This window comes from Saccopteryx bilineata, chromosome 12, assembly GCF_036850765.1.
Source record: "Saccopteryx bilineata isolate mSacBil1 chromosome 12, mSacBil1_pri_phased_curated, whole genome shotgun sequence".
Taxonomy (NCBI): domain Eukaryota; kingdom Metazoa; phylum Chordata; class Mammalia; order Chiroptera; family Emballonuridae; genus Saccopteryx; species Saccopteryx bilineata.
The window spans coordinates 20954622-20971978 of NC_089501.1; the positions used below are offsets into that span (position 1 = coordinate 20954622).

Here is a 17357-nt window from a genome sequence, read left to right on the forward strand (position 1 = left end):
ATTGTAAATTCTTTAAGGATAGTATTGTATCGAAAACAGTGGCTATAACTGGGCAATTTTGGTTCTTAGAGGACATATGGCAATGTCTGCTGCTATTTTTGGTTATCCAATTGTCAAATGTCTTGACGGTAAGATGTCGCTAGTGAGACATCCCATAGCACACAATAGACCTCACAAAAAAGATTACTCAACCCAAAATGTCCATGATGCTGAGGCTAAAAACCTCTGGTTTAGTTCATCTTTATAGCCCAGGTAGCAATTAACAGTGTGGCACATTATAGAAGGCACTCAGATTTGTTAGAAATTATTTAAGACCCCTTTTCTGTGAGTAAGGTTTATAAATTGCTCTGAAGGAATAAAAATTAAGCTAGAAATTTATAGGGTGTAGAGAAATTAGAAGATAACAGAGTTTTATGAATGTTGACTAAATTGGAGGAAACACATTTTCACCTATATTTAGAGATGACCAATTTAAAAGCTAAAGTTCTCCTAATCAGCAAGCTTTTGTAATGAAATGCAGCAGGATTTACATTTATATCAAAGAAGCTCCCCTGATAGTTAAAGAATGCAACCAAATACAATTAAAAGATCACTGGTAAACAGAATACAGTGCCTTCCCTGCACTCTGAGGGAGCAGTGCAGTTAATAATCTAGGATCTAGTGACACCTTAATGAAAAATTTAATCTTATTGGCCCGAATCTCAGAATTCATCAGTGCTATTTACCTACATTTTTATTTCCTAATTAATGAAATGATGATTAAGAATCAAAAGAAACGTTTGTGATTTTGTAAAAAAAAATTGCTTTATATATAATTCAAGTGACAAGTATTTAAAACTGAAGAGATAAATTATTGATAAAGCTGTAGCATTTAGCGATGGAGGAAGGGGAGGAGCTATAGACATACCCAGCATTTAAACCCATTGCCACAGTCAGAGCCAAGCACCAATGATAGTGTATCCGTGGGACCAGGTCACTCAGTGATTGGAGCATTTTTATGCCTCCTGGTGGATAAAAGATTAAGAACTGTTAGTATAATCTATTTTTCCAGTACCTATGAAAAGGCTCAAATCACCATGTGATTTTGTTTGGTCAAATCAAAATTTTTGCTAAAACTGAATGAGAGACACTGGTTTTTAAAAGTATCCTATACTTGAAAAGAAGTCCCATAAAAACAATAATTCTGATGATTGTATTGTGTAAGAAAATAGCTCTTATTATCACTATTTTATTGTCAATACCAACATATAATTTAAAGGCTGATTTGATTTTTGGAAATTTAAAAAAAGAATAACTGCTAATATAATGCCAGTGACATCGTTGTTTAGCTGTCTGTTATGTGTACTGGTTCAGAAGCTACATTTGGGGTTCGGAGCACAAGGGGTCCACATTCCCTCTCATCCAGGATCTGAAAACAAAAGCCCTTGGAGAATATGTTGTACAGGTGTTCCCTCCCACCCATTCCTTCCCAGGCAGGGTCACTCCTTCTGTGCCAGTGTACCGGTGTTTTATCTGGTGCCAGTTCTCTTTGGAAGGGAGCTTGAATCTGTCAGAACATGCTTTCTCCCTAAACCCAAATTAGAGATTTTCTAAAGTTGTCTTTAACTGTACACTCCTTTGTCTCCAAATAGTTCTGTGCTCATTAAATACCTATCAGTATCCCCCTCTGACTTAAAAATGCTCCACTCCCATCTTCCAGAAGGATCACTGTCAACTAATAAAAATACTTCATTAGGCTGATCACAGCAGCCCTGTTTCTTAGCTTCCTAATGGCAGACTGTAGCCTTTCCTAACATTCCCTTCTCCGTGCCAAATACTGTCATGTAGGGTCAGTACTCGGCCAGATCAATGCCCTTCTGAAATGTCGTCATGAATGATTTTCATTACTGTTCTGAGGACATTTTTTTTAATTAAAACTTTAAATTTATTCTGTTAACATGGATTCACGTGTCCCACTCAATATAACATCCTCCACCCCCAACAACACATCCCCCGTTACACCCCCATTGCCCACCTCCTCCTCCCCTCCCCACATCCCTCTGGGATTTGCTGTCCTGTTATCTGTATCTCTGTGTTATGTATATATATTTTACTAATCCCTTTACCTTCTCTGATACCATCCCCTCATCCCCCTTCCCTCTGACAGCTGTCTGAGGACATGTTTTTAAAGATTCCTCCAAAGTGGATTATTTTGTATCACAATCTGTCTACTTATCAGAAAATTATATTAGTTTGCTTCTTTTCACCCATGCTCATAGTTTAACTAAATAAATATTATACCAATAAAAGGGAATACAAAACCACTTGATTTGCAGGGGTAGATATCAAAGGACTTTGCTGTGTTCCTGTACAGGCACCAATTTTAGTAAGTGAAGACTTGCCTGACCATATAGGGACCTTTTTGTAGTATGTGTCAGAAAGGACAACGTGACGTGTACAATCCTGAATTCAGTGCATGTGATACTCATCATCTACGGGTGTCCACCTCATGGCTGCTCTGTAACACGTCATCCTATTATACTTGGTTTGCCCAGTTCCTGTTACAGGTCTAAGTAAGAGGTATTCCTCCTCATAAAGTGCTCATATAACAATTCCATTGAATCGCCTTAATATTTTTCCCAGAAAACATTTTTATGATAATCAGTCGCTCATGTAAGTAAATTAGAAGTTGGTGAGCACAAATGCAGTTGTTATTGCATTAATGAATGGCTATATATTTTTTTCTTTTCCTGCACTTAAAACAACTTGTTTTAAATTGCCTGGCAATTAACAAATCTTACACATAATTCCAGGTCAGAGGAAAATATTTCTTTATAAGGCAGATAAACATCACTTGAATCAAGAATCCACACTGGAGTCAAGATCCAGTCTGGTGAACCATTACGGAACACGAAGTCTCGTCGTAAACTGCCTGTCTTTGAAAAGTCCCTCGCCCAGCGAGATCCGGCTCTGTTGCCTTTGCTTCGTATCTAAAGCATCTTTGTTTTGTTTCAGCTGGCAGGGTTCATCTACGCCTGTTATGTTGTGAAATGTATAACTGAAGAAGAGGACAGCTGTAAGTATTAAAGCTCTATTCTGTTTCTTTCAAGTTCAAAGCATCTTCTTTCTGCCTCCTACCCAGCCCTGCTAGTCCTCAGACAATATCCCCCAGCACATCATTAGAACAGGGAATAAGCCTTTTGTATCCATAAGGCTAAAGTGTTTTTCATAAAAGTGTACAGGATACTGAAAAATTAGGTAAGAATTCACTTTGTAAATGTATTTCTTTCTTTTTTATTGAAAAATATTCTTAAGATCTATTCCTCTCATAACAATTCAAATAAGGAATATAGAAGGGAAACTGGAGATGAAAGTGACTTTTAAATACAGTTAACTGGGCTGTCCTTTTTTTTTGTAAACCAGTTATTAGGTAGGGATAACTAATCAGTGTTACCCGGGTCTACATACCTTAACAATCAACTATTTGCAATAGTTTCTAAAGCTCTCACAAAACTATCTTTCAATTAAGTCAAGAAATTTGTCTTCAGGAAAGCAAAATTTTTATTTCCTTTTTGTTCCTACACTTTGAAACAAATGGCTACAACTCTGTGTCTGAGTCTCAGCACTGGTCCCGTTGCTGGATCCATAGCTGAGGCAGTGGTGCCCTCCCACAATCCTCCACGTGGCTCCCTTGTTCTCTGCTTTCCTGAAAATGGCAACTAGGAAGGTTTCACTACTCTTTGCCTCCCAAGGATCTGAATGAGGAGGACTGTATGATGTACGTCTAGTCTCTCTAAGTGCTATCATTGATACTTGTCCATACAGCTATATTCACTCTGAGGAAAAATCAAAATTGAGAATCACTCTTTTTGGTTTCCAAAAGTATTCATAATGGTTGGGGTTTTGAGACAGAGGAGGAAAAGACAAGCATCCACTGCTCTGTTACAGGATGATCTGAGGAACACACAGTACACAGTTTATATCATTTCGTGTGAAAGGAAATGATGGCCCTCTCACTAAAAGAAATTTGTAAAACGCTTTTCAATGTATCAAGCATTCTGTCAGGTTCTGGAGATTTTGAGATAAGTAACAATCTTTTACCTCTAGGAATTTACCATCTAGCAGGAAAAAAACAAACATGTGAACAAATAAGTATAATAAAACCCTCTAGAATGTATAATGGGGAAGGGGGGAGAATAAGAAAAAGACCCAGAAATGCTTCATAAAGAAGGATACTCTTCTGCCTGACCAGGCAGTGGCACAGTGGATAGAGCATCGGACTAGGACACAGAGGACCCAGTTTTGAAACCCAGAGGTCACTGGCTTGAGTGTGGGCTCATCTGGTTTGAGCAAGGCTCACCAGCTTGAGCCCAAGGTCACTGGCTTAAACAAGGGGTCACTCAGTCTGCTGTAGCCCCCCAGTCAAAACACATATGAGAAAGCAATCAATGCACAATTAAGGTGCCACAATGAAGAATTGATGCTTGTCATCTCTCTCCCTTCCTGTCTGTCTGTCTGTCCTTATATGTCCCTCTTTCTCTGTCCCTGCCACAAAAAAAAAAAAAAAAAAAAAAAGGAGGACACTCTTGAGCATAGTGTTGAAAGATGGATAGGGTAGCCAATGTGGGAGTAAGGTGACTCCAGATAAAAGGTGAAAAAGCACCAAGGTGTATCACAGCTGATCATGCTGGAGACAAAGAAGCCAGATTAATGTGACTGGATTATATCCGGTGCTAGAGGTAGTTATCCAGGGAATATTTTTTAAAATAGCATGGATGAGACAGTAAAAAAGAAAAAGAAGGGATGACAGAGTAAGAAATTTGGACTTTTATTTTATATAGCATGATGGTAAATCAATTGGCAGGTAGTTTATAAAAACAGAAAAATGTAATCAGAATTGTACTTTAGAAAAATAGCAGTGGTATCAGTATGAAGGAAAGATTTTGGGGTGGTGGGGTAGATTAGGGAAGGAGAGACTTAGTTAGACACACCATGGTGACAACTCAGATACAATGATGAGTGTCTAGACTAAGACCAATACTGGAAATGGAGACTATAGATATATGAGATATGCGGAAACAAAGTGGTTAGTGGGCAATGCATGGCACTGTGTAAGGGAGATTGAAGAGACTGATGAATTCCAAGGTTTCTGATATAAGTGAATGGGTACATGGAAATGTTACTTAAGGAAGCAGAATGGGAATGTGATAATTGGTTCAATTTGAACAGGTTGAGGGTAAGGTACCTGATGGATATACAAGAGAAGACACCTAGGAAGCACTTGTCTTATGCACAAAAGATGTATTCAAAATTAAGAGGGGTAACCTAACCAGGTGGTGGCACAGTGAATAGAGCATCGATTTTGGATGCTGAGGACCTAGATTCGAAACCCTGAGGTCACAAGCTTGAGTGCAGGCTCATCTAGCCTGAGTGTGGGCTCACCAGCTTGAGCACGAGTTCACCGGTATGCATGTGGGACCATAGATATGACTCTGTGGTCTCTGGCTTGAGCGCAGAGTTCTCTGACTTGAAGCTCAAGGTCACTGGCTTGAGCCCAAGTCTCTGACTTGACCAAGGGGTCACTGGCTTGACTGAAGCCTCCTAGTCAAGGCGCATATAAAAAAGCAACCAATGAACAACTGAAGTGCCACAACTACAAGTTGATACTTCTCACCTCTTTCTCTTCCTCTCTCTGTTTCTCTTAAAAAAGATAGGAGGGATAATAGTTTATGGATTTTAAAGTGTATGGACTAAACAACTATTGTATGTAAGTGCCTTCAGATGTTACCATTCATTGTTTTTGTGCCAAGTCTTTGATGAAGGGAAAGTCTACAGGTAAAATTTTGTATGATAGTTAAGTTCCTTACACTGTAATGATTGACTTCATTTCACAATGATGCCAATGCATTTTTATCTTCAGAAAATAATGACTCACTCCTAGACAGATAATCAGTATCTCTAGAACAGTGCCTCTCAGAGGGAATCCCAGAAATGCTGGTTCCATAAGATACACTGCTTAAAATAGGTCCTAAAGCCAAATAAGTTTGACACTGAAAATGCAGAATGCACATTTACATATTCACATCTTTGTGACTAGGGCAGTTTTATTATACCCATGGTTTCCATGCCATATAGGGTCAGACAGAAAGCACCGGGGTAGGTCACAGACAGAGAGAGAAAGAGCAGAACTGTGAGCAAGCACCTTTATTATGATGTCTTTCCTTCTACAGAAATGGGCAAGGCAGGCTAAGCAGATTTAGCAGTAGCTAGCTAAGTGGCACTTTGTGAAATTCATGTTCATTGTGACCATTGGAGATCATGGTTTGGGGCTATCATAATGTCTCTAGATGTTTTAGATGAGCTAGGGCTTACTTGGTATCAGCCAGTGGTCAGTTTTTAGATCTTAGGACATCAATTTACAAACGTTAGTAGTATAGTAATAAACCAAACATCAGCACAAAGAATGCTTTTTCATTACTAATCTTAATATTCCAGAGAATTAGAATTCCAGAAAACTCATTTTAGGGAATTCTTCCCTAGATCAAGTTTTGGCCAAAGCCAAATATCTTTGGGAAGATCAGGTTTATCTTTGAAACATCTAATAAACTATTTTTTCAAAAGACTCTCTCAAATAATGCTTATGTCTTTATATGTATGTAGACCATAATACCTCATCTTTCTTTATTAATTCAACTTCTCATAAGCAAGTTTTATCATTTTAGTCTTTTAGCTCAGGGGGTAAGATATGACTTGCTTTTTTAATTTTTACATCCAAGTAGACTGAGGCTTTACCTTCGAGTGTCACAGGACTAAACAGCCTGCAAGAGGGGCTCATCGGGCCAGTGCTCTGTCCAGCAGGGGCACTTATTTGTGGTCATTCACCCATGGACAGACAGTTATGAGTGTTGAGCACAATGCTTTTGGCTGGTATTTGCCATGTATTGCCCTAGTCTTGGCTGCTTGACTGTATGTTCATCTGCCAACACACTATCTAATCACATGGCTTCTAATGCTCGAGAGTAAAGAAAGTTTGAAATTCCTGTCTAATTGTTGGTAATTATGTTACAAAAGAAATTATTTTGATTCTTTAAAAGTCTTCTGGCTCAATGAAGTCAAACACACACACACACACACACACACACACACACACACACACACTCCCTCACTCAGAAAGTAGGCCCTGATGTATGGGAAAACTCTGTGTAAACAAGGAAGGGCTAGAGCTGTGTGTCTGTCTTACCTGCTGTGGACCTGTAACGAAGCATCCTGTTAGGAGCGTCCCGCAGCAGAAGGCGCTAGCTACGTGCCTGCCAGATTCCTTCAGTTTCCATTCCTAAGAGCCCCTCGGGGAACAGAGGGCAGTTTGGGTTCTGTAACTGTGCTGAGATAACAGCCCAATTAGGGCAACTGGAAGATGAAAGTCATCTTGGTGTCAGGATGAAGCTGACCAGCCATGTGCTCTGTTTTGACATGTCAGAGCTCAGCAGCAAGTGTAGCCGAGAAGCCGCAGGGGCGGACACCTCTGGGAGCTGTGCGGAGGGTTCAGGCTCCAGGAGCAAAGCCTGAAACTTAGATGCTATCAAACAGGAATAAATCATCATTGAACTAGAGGGAGTTAGATTGCAGGCACACCACACGCTGGAGAATTTTGTTTTTCTAATTTTTCCTTTTAAACAGTATCTCATTTGCTCTTCTTAGAGCCCTGTTTGATTAATATTTTTATGGACATTTTAATGCAAAGTTGGAGGGGTTTTTTTGTATGAGAAATCCTGGAACTTGAAATTCACATCTCTGGGCCCCTGATTACCTAAGCCAGAGCCTCAGCCTGCCAGGCTGGCTGGCCGTGCGAACTCGCAGGACACCACTGCCATCTGCTGGGCTCGCGGGAGATGACAACCAGCCAGGCTGGGAGAAGAGCTGTCACACAGAAAGAAGGGACACTGCTGTCCCTATGGATTAGTTACCTGGGGCTGCAACAGCAAAATCCAAAAACTGGGCGGCTTAAACAACAGGAATTTATGCACAGTTCTTAAGGCTAGAAATCCAAGATCAAGGTGCTGGCAGATTTGGTTTCTTCTGAAGCCTCTGCCTGGCTTCTATTGTAGATGGCTGACTTCTTGTTTTTCCTCACGTGGGTATTCTTCTCTGTGTGTACATAACCTTGATGTCTCCTTTCTGTCTTATAAGGACAGCAGACCTATGGAATTACAGCCCCATCCTTATGCCTCATTTAACTTTATCTCTTTTGGGGCCTCATCTCCAAATATAATAACATGGGAGGTTAGGCCTCCAATATATAAATTGGGGAGAACACAATTTAGTTAATAACTTCCCATATCCAAACACACATACAGAGATACATACACATACACATACACACACACACATACACACACAGCGTATGGCTCCTGTATATTTGAAAATACCTATGGACCCCAGTGGGGGCTAACTGGGTTCACTGGCCCATCAATCACCTGTGGGAAAGAGTGTCCAGCCTGCAATGCGATCAGCCTCCTGGGCCCCATGCCCACTGCCCCCAGGCAGCAGTACACAGTCGGCATCTCCTGCTGTGGGTCAGGGGACCTGCCTTCAGATGAGTAGCTCCTCACCAGATAAAAAGCTGGGACCCAGCTCCGGAGGCTGTGCCTTGACACCTGAACCCTATTTGAGTGTGAGCACCGTCACAACATCCTTTTGTATATTTGCTCATGAAAGAGCAGCAATGTGTCTTAGGAGAAAGGCTTTCTCCAGGAAAGCAGACACCCCTTGCTGAGCTGTTTTTGTGGCTGGCTCTTCACTGTCCCATCTGCTGCCAGCCATGCTGAGTTTTCCTTATGACCTCCAGTCTTTTCTGTTCCTCTCTACTTGTTCTCTTTCACAATAGTCTGTGAGAGAAATAAAATGTTCAGAGGTTCCTGGCCTGAGGTGCCGTTTATTATACACCATGTAGCTTTCCTCACACTTAGTCCTCAGTTCTTCTGCACCACAGTCAGATTCTACTTAGTGATAGAACTAAGAACTTATGCCTCTGCTTCATTAGCATTGTTAGATTTTTAAAAATCACTAATCCATAATAAGAAAAAAAATCGTTTAATTTCTCAATTATATTGTTTTTGCTTAATAGTTAAGCTAAAACTAAACAACAGTTCTCTAAAATAAAATGGGTCCATTAAGACATTTGATGTTTTGTAAACATTCAAAAAAATCTGGAGAAAGTTATGGAATGTCATTTTAAAATATGTTCTAAGGGCCTTATTTTGGAAAAAATATTGAAAAATGAAATTTAGCCCTGGCCGGTTGGCTCAGCGGTAGAGTGTCGGCCTAGCGTGCGGAGGACCCGGGTTCGATTCCGGCCAGGGCACACAGGAGAAGCACCCATTTGCTTCTCCACCCCTCCGCCGCGCTTTCCTCTCTGTCTCTCTCTTCCCCTCCCGCAGCCAAGGCTCCATTGGAGCAAAAATGGCCCGGGCGCTGGGGATGGCTCTGTGGCCTCTGCCTCAGGCGCTAGAGTGGCTCTGGTCGCAACATGGCGACGCCCAGGATGGGCAGAGCATCGCCCCCTGGTGGGCAGAGCGTCGCCCCTGGTGGGCATGCCGGGTGGATCCCGGTCAGGCGCATGCGGGAGTCTGTCTGACTGTCTCTCCCTGTTTCCAGCTTCAGAAAAATGAAAAAGAAAAAAAAAAAAAAAGAAAAATGAATTTTAGATGTTTAACCATGTAGATGTGCGCAGGCAGGAGCCCTCCAACCAAGTACAAGTTCATAAAAACCTGTCCTAAATTCTTCAAAACCAACTGGCCTTAGAATAAAAGTCACAGTCAACTTACAGACTCTTTCATTTGAAAAGCAAACCACAGGAAATTATTTACTTCTCTGAGGCTAATAATTTTCTGTTATTTTTGTTTGATTTTCCTTCTAAAGCTTGCAGGCTGCGTGTCAGTGTATTGAACTCCTTTCTGTATGTTTTGATCATTTTTGCAGTTTGTCAGCATCATTGAGTTTTGATGCAATTCTTTGAACACAATCTCCCACCTGTGGGGGAGGTGGGGGGGGGAGCAGGGAAGTGTATTCCCCCTTTAAAAAATATTTATTTCTTCCTGTTTATAAAGAAATGTATATTGACTGAAGAATGTATAGAAGTACAGATATAAAAGAAATAGAATGACTCCCCAGAATTCTGAATTCTGGTTCTGTTAAGATTTTGACATGTTATATGTCCCCTGATCTTCCTTCCTTTCTTCCTTCCTTCCTCCTTCCTTCTTATCTATCTATCTATCTATCTATCTATCTCTCTATCTATCACTATCTGTCTATCTGGTTGTTAGGGCCACACAGTACATCTGTTTGGTAAACTGAACTTGCTTTCTTGTTATTTATAAGTCAGTCATTCTTCAAACATAATCTAAGGGGCAGGCAATTAACACTTTAAAAAAGATGCTAACTTCTTGAATGTCAGGTTGACAGGTAGAATTATGTGTCTACTTTACTTTTTAAATATCATACCCAAGCAATCAAATGAGAGAATAGTATATTGTTGTTTTATCATCTCTTTATAACATGTTTTATAAGTCTGAAGGTGACTGAGTGAAATAGTACTGTCCATATCTACCAGCCTCCCTCCCAACAAAACTTACCACTACTTCCCTCATCTCTGAACAGAATCACGTATTATCAGAGCCTGGAGCCCCAGACTTTGAATGCTACTAATCTCTAGCCATACCCTTCAGAACTGTAGGGGGCGAAGGTAGAGGGTGTTACCTTGCTCCTTCTCCAACTTCCCAAAGCACAGGAGCTCTGCATTTATTTCATTTTATGTCTTTTTGTTCTGCTTAAGATTTCCATAAAATTAAAAATACTGCTGGGTTTTAAATGATGGAAAACTATCGCCTATGGTTCTATTTCAACACCTTAATTTTATAGACCCATAAAGATTAAATGTTATACCCAAGGTCACAGAGTTTATTTGTGAACTTTTGACACCAATATAGCATATATTGACTCTTTCAGGATAAGAGAGTATTAGGGGATGCCATTGGGGACCACCTGCCTTGATCACCACTATAGCCTCAGCATCTAATATATCCCCAACCTAGAGCAGGACTCAGTAACTACCTGGAAAATAAATCAATGAATCATTCAGCTCTCCACAAACATTTCCTGGATTTTATGGAAACTTCTAAGGAAATGTGACATTTCCTTAGGCCCCAGTTTATTCTAGTTAAATGACTAACCGATTAGAGTAAAACACCTTTTGTCATTTTCTAAGCAAATAAAAGGAAAGACAAAAACTTGCTGTCATATGTAAAGGACTAAATAAATGACCAATACCTGAAACAAATGCCTATATATACATAAGCCTCCTGTCACTCCATGCAAGTTTTTGTTGGTGACAATATGATCCCCTAACAGTAAGACATACCATTTTTACTATTAAGTCTCCCTAAATTAGTCCTTTTTTAGCCTGCTGTTAAATTATTCTCTTTTATGGTCATTGAAAAGAAAATATATGAGCTTTATTTTTTAATTTGTATATTCAGGTCAGAACTGAGTCTGATTCTTCAACAATTACTTCTTCCTTTCTCCCTTTTCTCCTAATGTATCCTCTATACTGCTTTTTATATATACACACACACACACATCCCTGCACACATCTACACATATACATGTGCACTGTGATCATTTTAAAATAAATCTTGTGTTCCCAATTCAAAAATATGAGAGAAAGAAATTGATTCATTCTCTATTCTTTGCTGATTCAAAACAATCAGGACTTTGTTTCTAACTTTAGTATGTATGCTGCGGAAGCCAGCATGAGGCCCTTTTTTCTAAAGAGCCAATGTTGAGGTGACAATGTTCAGACTGGCAAAAGAGGACCTTTAACTTCGGTGTGATAAAGGAGAGTTTTATTCAGAACAATAAAGTAATCCAGTAGATGTAGAGCATCCAGGTTTTCAAAATCAGCCTCAATAGAAAAGAAAGCCAGAGCACGTGAATGGAAAAAGTGATGACATGTACAGAAATGATTCCAAGAAAAATCTTCCATTCCGATTATGCTGCTTCTTCCCGTTTTTTGATACCCAGCCCACCTGTAATGGGACTTCTGTGTTTCCTCACCATCACTCTAAATTTGCATCGATAATGACATTGAGAAAGAAAGCAGCAGCCGAGGGGCAGAAGAATAGGATGCTTTTAGCACTGGACGCAGATACCCGTACTCACAAAGTAAAGTTATTGTGTCCCTTAGTCCCTTCCCCAAAAAACAAATGAGAACAAGTCAAAGTGCCGGCACAGGAAACAGAACTCTGAAAGCCGTCCGCAGCTGAGACACGCTGAGCAAGAAAACCGCGCTCTCCATGTTCACCGTGTGATGAATGATGCTGGCGGCGGTGCCCACTTCCCACATCCGGGTAGTGCTTTCCCTTTGGGAAGTGGCAGCTAATGGGAACTAGAGACCTGGCTAAGTTGTTCCCTTTTTAACAGCAAGAGGGCTAAAAATCCCTGCATCTCTGAGGATGGCCACCAGGTGTGTGGAACTCAAAGGAGAGCATCGCAGCCTTCCACGCAGCCCTGGGAGAGCACCTTCCTTGGAAGTAACCCTCCACCCCGTGACATTTCAGTGCGACTGTTCCTGCAGGCGACTCAGGGAGGCCTCCGCTAGGATCAGTCGGCATTGTATGGCAGGGAATGAAGGAGAAACAAACTCGAAGCTCACAGGAGGTGAGGTTAGTTTAAATAATGGAAAGTAATTAGGCTGAAGACAAAAATTAGCGATGGCATTTTATAATTACAATTAATTTGAAGGTTAATTTTCTTTGGTGCTAAAATCTTATTTAAACCAGCTACCAGGAAAGGAAATTAGGATGTTATTATCAAGAGGCATAGAGTACTTCTGGGAATCTGTGCCCGTTATCACTTAAAATTAGGTTAGGCCCAAAGTGGGAATTTCAGTTCGTTTCTGTGTAACAATGGGTGGTGGTCAGGGCTCAGAGTCAGCAGGATTCATTGGGGTGGGCAGTGCAAAATTTGTGTTTTTGGTTTCTTGGCTTATAGGATTAATTGCAAATGTTCCCAACAAAGGAATCTAGTTCATACATGAACAATCCTGACACAAAAAGAAAATTGGATATGGATTGCTGCCTTTGTAACTAATGAAGTTGATGTTAAAGGAATTCCCAGGAGCAGAGAGACGAAAGGAAATACGTACTCACACATTCATACACCTACATTACTGAAATAAATTGAATGGGCAACAGTATTTCTGCTGGCTCCAAACCTATCAACCCTAATCCCCTTTCCCAGGCCCGATCTTTTCCATCACTCTGTTTTCCAATTGGGAATTGTCGTATCTCCGGTTTCAAATGCCATATATATGTATATACCCTATTCAGCAGAGCATCTTCCTGGAAACTTGAGTAGGAAAATCAATGTATAATAGCAGTAACACCAGAGGGAATTCATTCTTCTCTACTACATTTTCCATTCACTATGCCTTTGCAGATTTGCTCTTTTTAAATATTTTATTGATGCCATTGGTATGTAAATCAATCCCAGCAGTATGGAATTCTGCAGAACTGTAGAGCAACAAACAACATTAGCCATCACCTACTTTTTAGTCCTCTAATTTGAGAATTGAGGAAAGGATTGCTCAAATTGACTTGCTCCAAATCAAACAGTTATTTGGAGGCAGAACTGGGAATAGAACTTCAGTTTCTTGATTCTAAGTATATTTTCCATATAGCTTCACTGTGATATTCAAGATAGATTCTTTCAACACTTACCATAGTTCTCAGGAACCACTCTCCGATCATCTGAGTTCGTCACTAGGGGTGAAGCAGATACTTTCTTTTGCCTTCATGGTACTTACAGTCTAGCACACACTTCACATGAGGATTACACTGAAGTGTAATAACAGGTTGGACAAGGCGAGTAGGGACTGCCATAGTAAGTACCCCAGGGTGTCTGGTCCAGTTCAGAAGACTAGAAATTCTTCCCTGAAGGAAGAGACTTTTCAGCTAAACCTAAAAGATAAATCAGAGGGCTGTGTAGAATTTAGCAAAAAATAGATGTGCCTTTTTAAAAGAGGACTATGTTTTTTATCTGTAGTGACCAAATGTACACCATAATTCACACAGGAGTGATCTTAAGTGTTTTCAATGAGCTCACTGTAGCAAATCTAGTTTCAACTTTCCCAAATATCAACCAAAACAGTAGAGCAACTGCTGGGAATTCTCTTTCCTGAAACTGCAACTGTTGTTCTAAAAAGATGATTAATTTTGCCCTGGCCAGTGGTGCAGTGGTTAGAGTCTCATCCAGGAGCATCCAGGCTACCAGTTAGATCCCAGGATTGCTGGCTCTATCCCAAGGATCTTGGTTCAAACCCTGGCCAGCGTACATATGAGAAGCAATCAATGACACAACTAAGTGGAACAATGAGTTGATGCGCCTCTCTATCTCTCCCCTTCTCTCCCCCTTCCAATGAATGAATGAATAAATAAATAAATAAATAAATAAATAATAGAAAGATGGTGAATTTAGGCTCAGGAACTTTGTGATTTTCCTTTCTGGAGGCTGCAATATGATGTAAAAATTATGTTAGCCAAAACTCAAGGCCAGAAGTTCTCTACGGGATTATTATAACATTCATGCTTTATTTTTTATTTCCCTAATATGCATACATTATTGTGCCCACACCCAATTAAAACTACTGCATTTAAATGCACTGTGCATTCTAAATATATTCTGGATGTCAGCTGAGAAGACATACCCAATCATGTCTCACTAGTTCACCTATAGCCTGCAATAATTGCTCTCAATTTCAGCTGAAGGCATGTCATTTATAATTGAAAGCAATTCTAACAGAGAACAAAATACTGACAAATCTAATTCATCCAACCTCATGGCACAAAGCAAGCCTAAGCACCTTTAAGACACTTAGTTATTTTGTCATATCCTGCACGCTTCCCCACATCTATCAAAAGTATTGAAGATACCCAGATACATAATTTTCTGACTCTAGCTTTATAAATTACCGAACTTCTCAGCTCTCACCACCCTCACCACCACTCACTTCATCTACCCCCTTGATTTCATTCAAGAGAAGCTAATTAGGATTGCCTTCATTATGGAGAACCAGCATTCTTCAAGATCACCAAGTTCAAAGTTCCCTGCTTGACTATGAATGCCTATCTTTTCTCCCACCTTATTCTCCTGCCTCCCTCCTGGAGAAATTTATCTTTATCCCTACTTAAGAGCTTCCCTCCACTGGAACCTTTCTTTATCTCATGCATTGGATCCTTCTGGTCATCTTCCAGCTCCAGGATTAGTAACAGCAGTGATGCTCTTACCGGCACCTTTGGTTTCCTTCCTTCCTTTCAACATTCACGCCTGATGACTTCAGGTTCCGTTTCTTCACTTCTAATCCCGGGTTGCTGCACATTGCTGATGAGTGCTTTCTCTCCTCTGCCGCTGATGGTGCCTTCACTCCTTCCCATTGACTCGCCACGGGACCAGTGCCAAATCTTCCTAAGCTCCTTAAGTCTAGGACTTGAGCCTGAGAAAATCAATGCTATCAAACATAAAATCCTTCTTTTCCTCCAGAACTTCAACAACACTCTATACCAGCAATTATCCTTATGCCTCCTTGCAGCCCTGCCCAAATCTTCCTCTCCAAAGTAAGCCTTCCACCGGCATTGACTTCATCTCTTCTTCCTAATCCAGGAGGATGAGCTCTCGAAGGCTTTATTATAATATTTTTGCCCAATCTGTTGGATAGTTCCTTTCCCTATGTACATGCTAAAACCTCACAGACCACAATCCAGGCTGCTCCCAGACATATTAATTTCAAAAATATTTGAAATGTGGAAACTCAGAACTATGTATTTTTTTAATTATAGAATCTTTCATTTTTGTGTTTTCTTTTTTTATTTTATTTTTTTATTTTTTAAAATCTTATTTTTATTAATTTTAATGCGGTGACATTGATAAATCAGGGTACATATGTTCCAAGAAAACATCTCCAGATTATTTTGACATTTGATTATGCTGCATACCCCTCACTCAAAGTCAAATCGTTCTCCGTCACCTTCTATCTGGTTTTCTTTGTGCCCCTACCCTCCCCCACTCCCTCCCTCTCCTTCCTCGCCCCTTCCCCACTCCTCCACCCCACACCCTGTTACCATCACATTCTTGTCCATGTCTCTAAGTCTCATTTTTATGTCCCATCTATGTATTGGTTCATATAGTTCTTAGTTTTTTTCTAATTTACTTATTTCACTCTGTATAATATTATCAAGGTCCATCCATGTTATTGTAAATAATTTGATGTCATCATTTCTTATGGCTGAGTAGTATTCCATAGTATATATGTACCAAAGCTTTTTAATCCACTCGTCCTCTGATGGACACTTGGGCTGTTTCCAGATCTTCGCTATTGTGAACAATGCTGCTATAAACATGGGGAGGTGCATTTCTCCTTCTGGAACCCTTCTATGGTGTCCTTGGGGTATATTCCTAAAAGTGGGATGTCACACAGCCTACTCCTATTGCATGTCAGACCACAGTTAACCAACTAAGTGGGCATTTAACAGATTTTCATGGACCTGCCTCAGTTTCTGCTGATGACTTTCATACTTACATCATTCCATAAAGAATTGTCATGAATTCTGATACAGAGTTCTCATCCTCTCTGTAAAGGACTTAAAAGTATATTTTAAAGCATAATTCAAATTATTCTCTTTGTATCAATCTCTTACTAAAAGAGATGACATGCCAAATCTATACATCATGTATCTTTAATATACATGCCTCTAAGTATTACACACAAATGATTCTCTCAGTAACTCTGTAAAATTGGAATTGTTTTTCCATCCCCACCTTATGGAGGAAGAAAATAAGCTCAGAGCAATTGTGACCTGCTTATGGGTAAGATGCTGGCCAGAAGTGAAGGCACAGCTAAGCCCAGGTCTTCTGACTCCAAAGCCCTCAATCTTTATACCACTTTATAGCTTCCCTGAGATGTATCTGGCAGTGGCTTATCTTATTAGGCTATTCGATAGCAAGATCCTGGTCTCAGCAGAAAATCATCATGTTTCTCACCTAAGTAAGGTATTGCCCTCGGTGAGAACTGGCAGAAATAGACCAGAATGAAAAGACAAAACAGTTTAACAAGTGGAACTTCTATTTCATTTTTTATTAAGTTTCTAGAACCAAAAGCTTAAAGTGATTCCTCAGATGATTTCTAATGAAAGAAATGTTTTATTTTCTTTTGTTCCCATTGTAGTGATTGCTTTTTTTTTTTTTTTTTTTTTTTTTTTTTTTCTGAAGCTGGAAACAGGGAGAGACAGTCAGACAGACTCCCGCATGCGCCCGACCGGGATCCACCC

At 40.1% G+C, this 17357-nt stretch overlaps 1 protein-coding gene across 2 annotated transcripts in view; it reads left to right on the forward strand.

Annotated features, from left to right (window-relative positions):
- Positions 1-17357, forward strand: part of NKAIN2 (sodium/potassium transporting ATPase interacting 2) — a 1024603-nt gene that overhangs the window by 993695 nt on the left and 13551 nt on the right. For both annotated transcript variants that reach the window (XM_066247954.1, XM_066247955.1), the window contains exon 5: positions 2995-3055. In XM_066247954.1, the coding sequence (XP_066104051.1) occupies positions 2995-3055 (61 nt within the window). The remainder of the gene's footprint in view (positions 1-2994; positions 3056-17357) is intronic.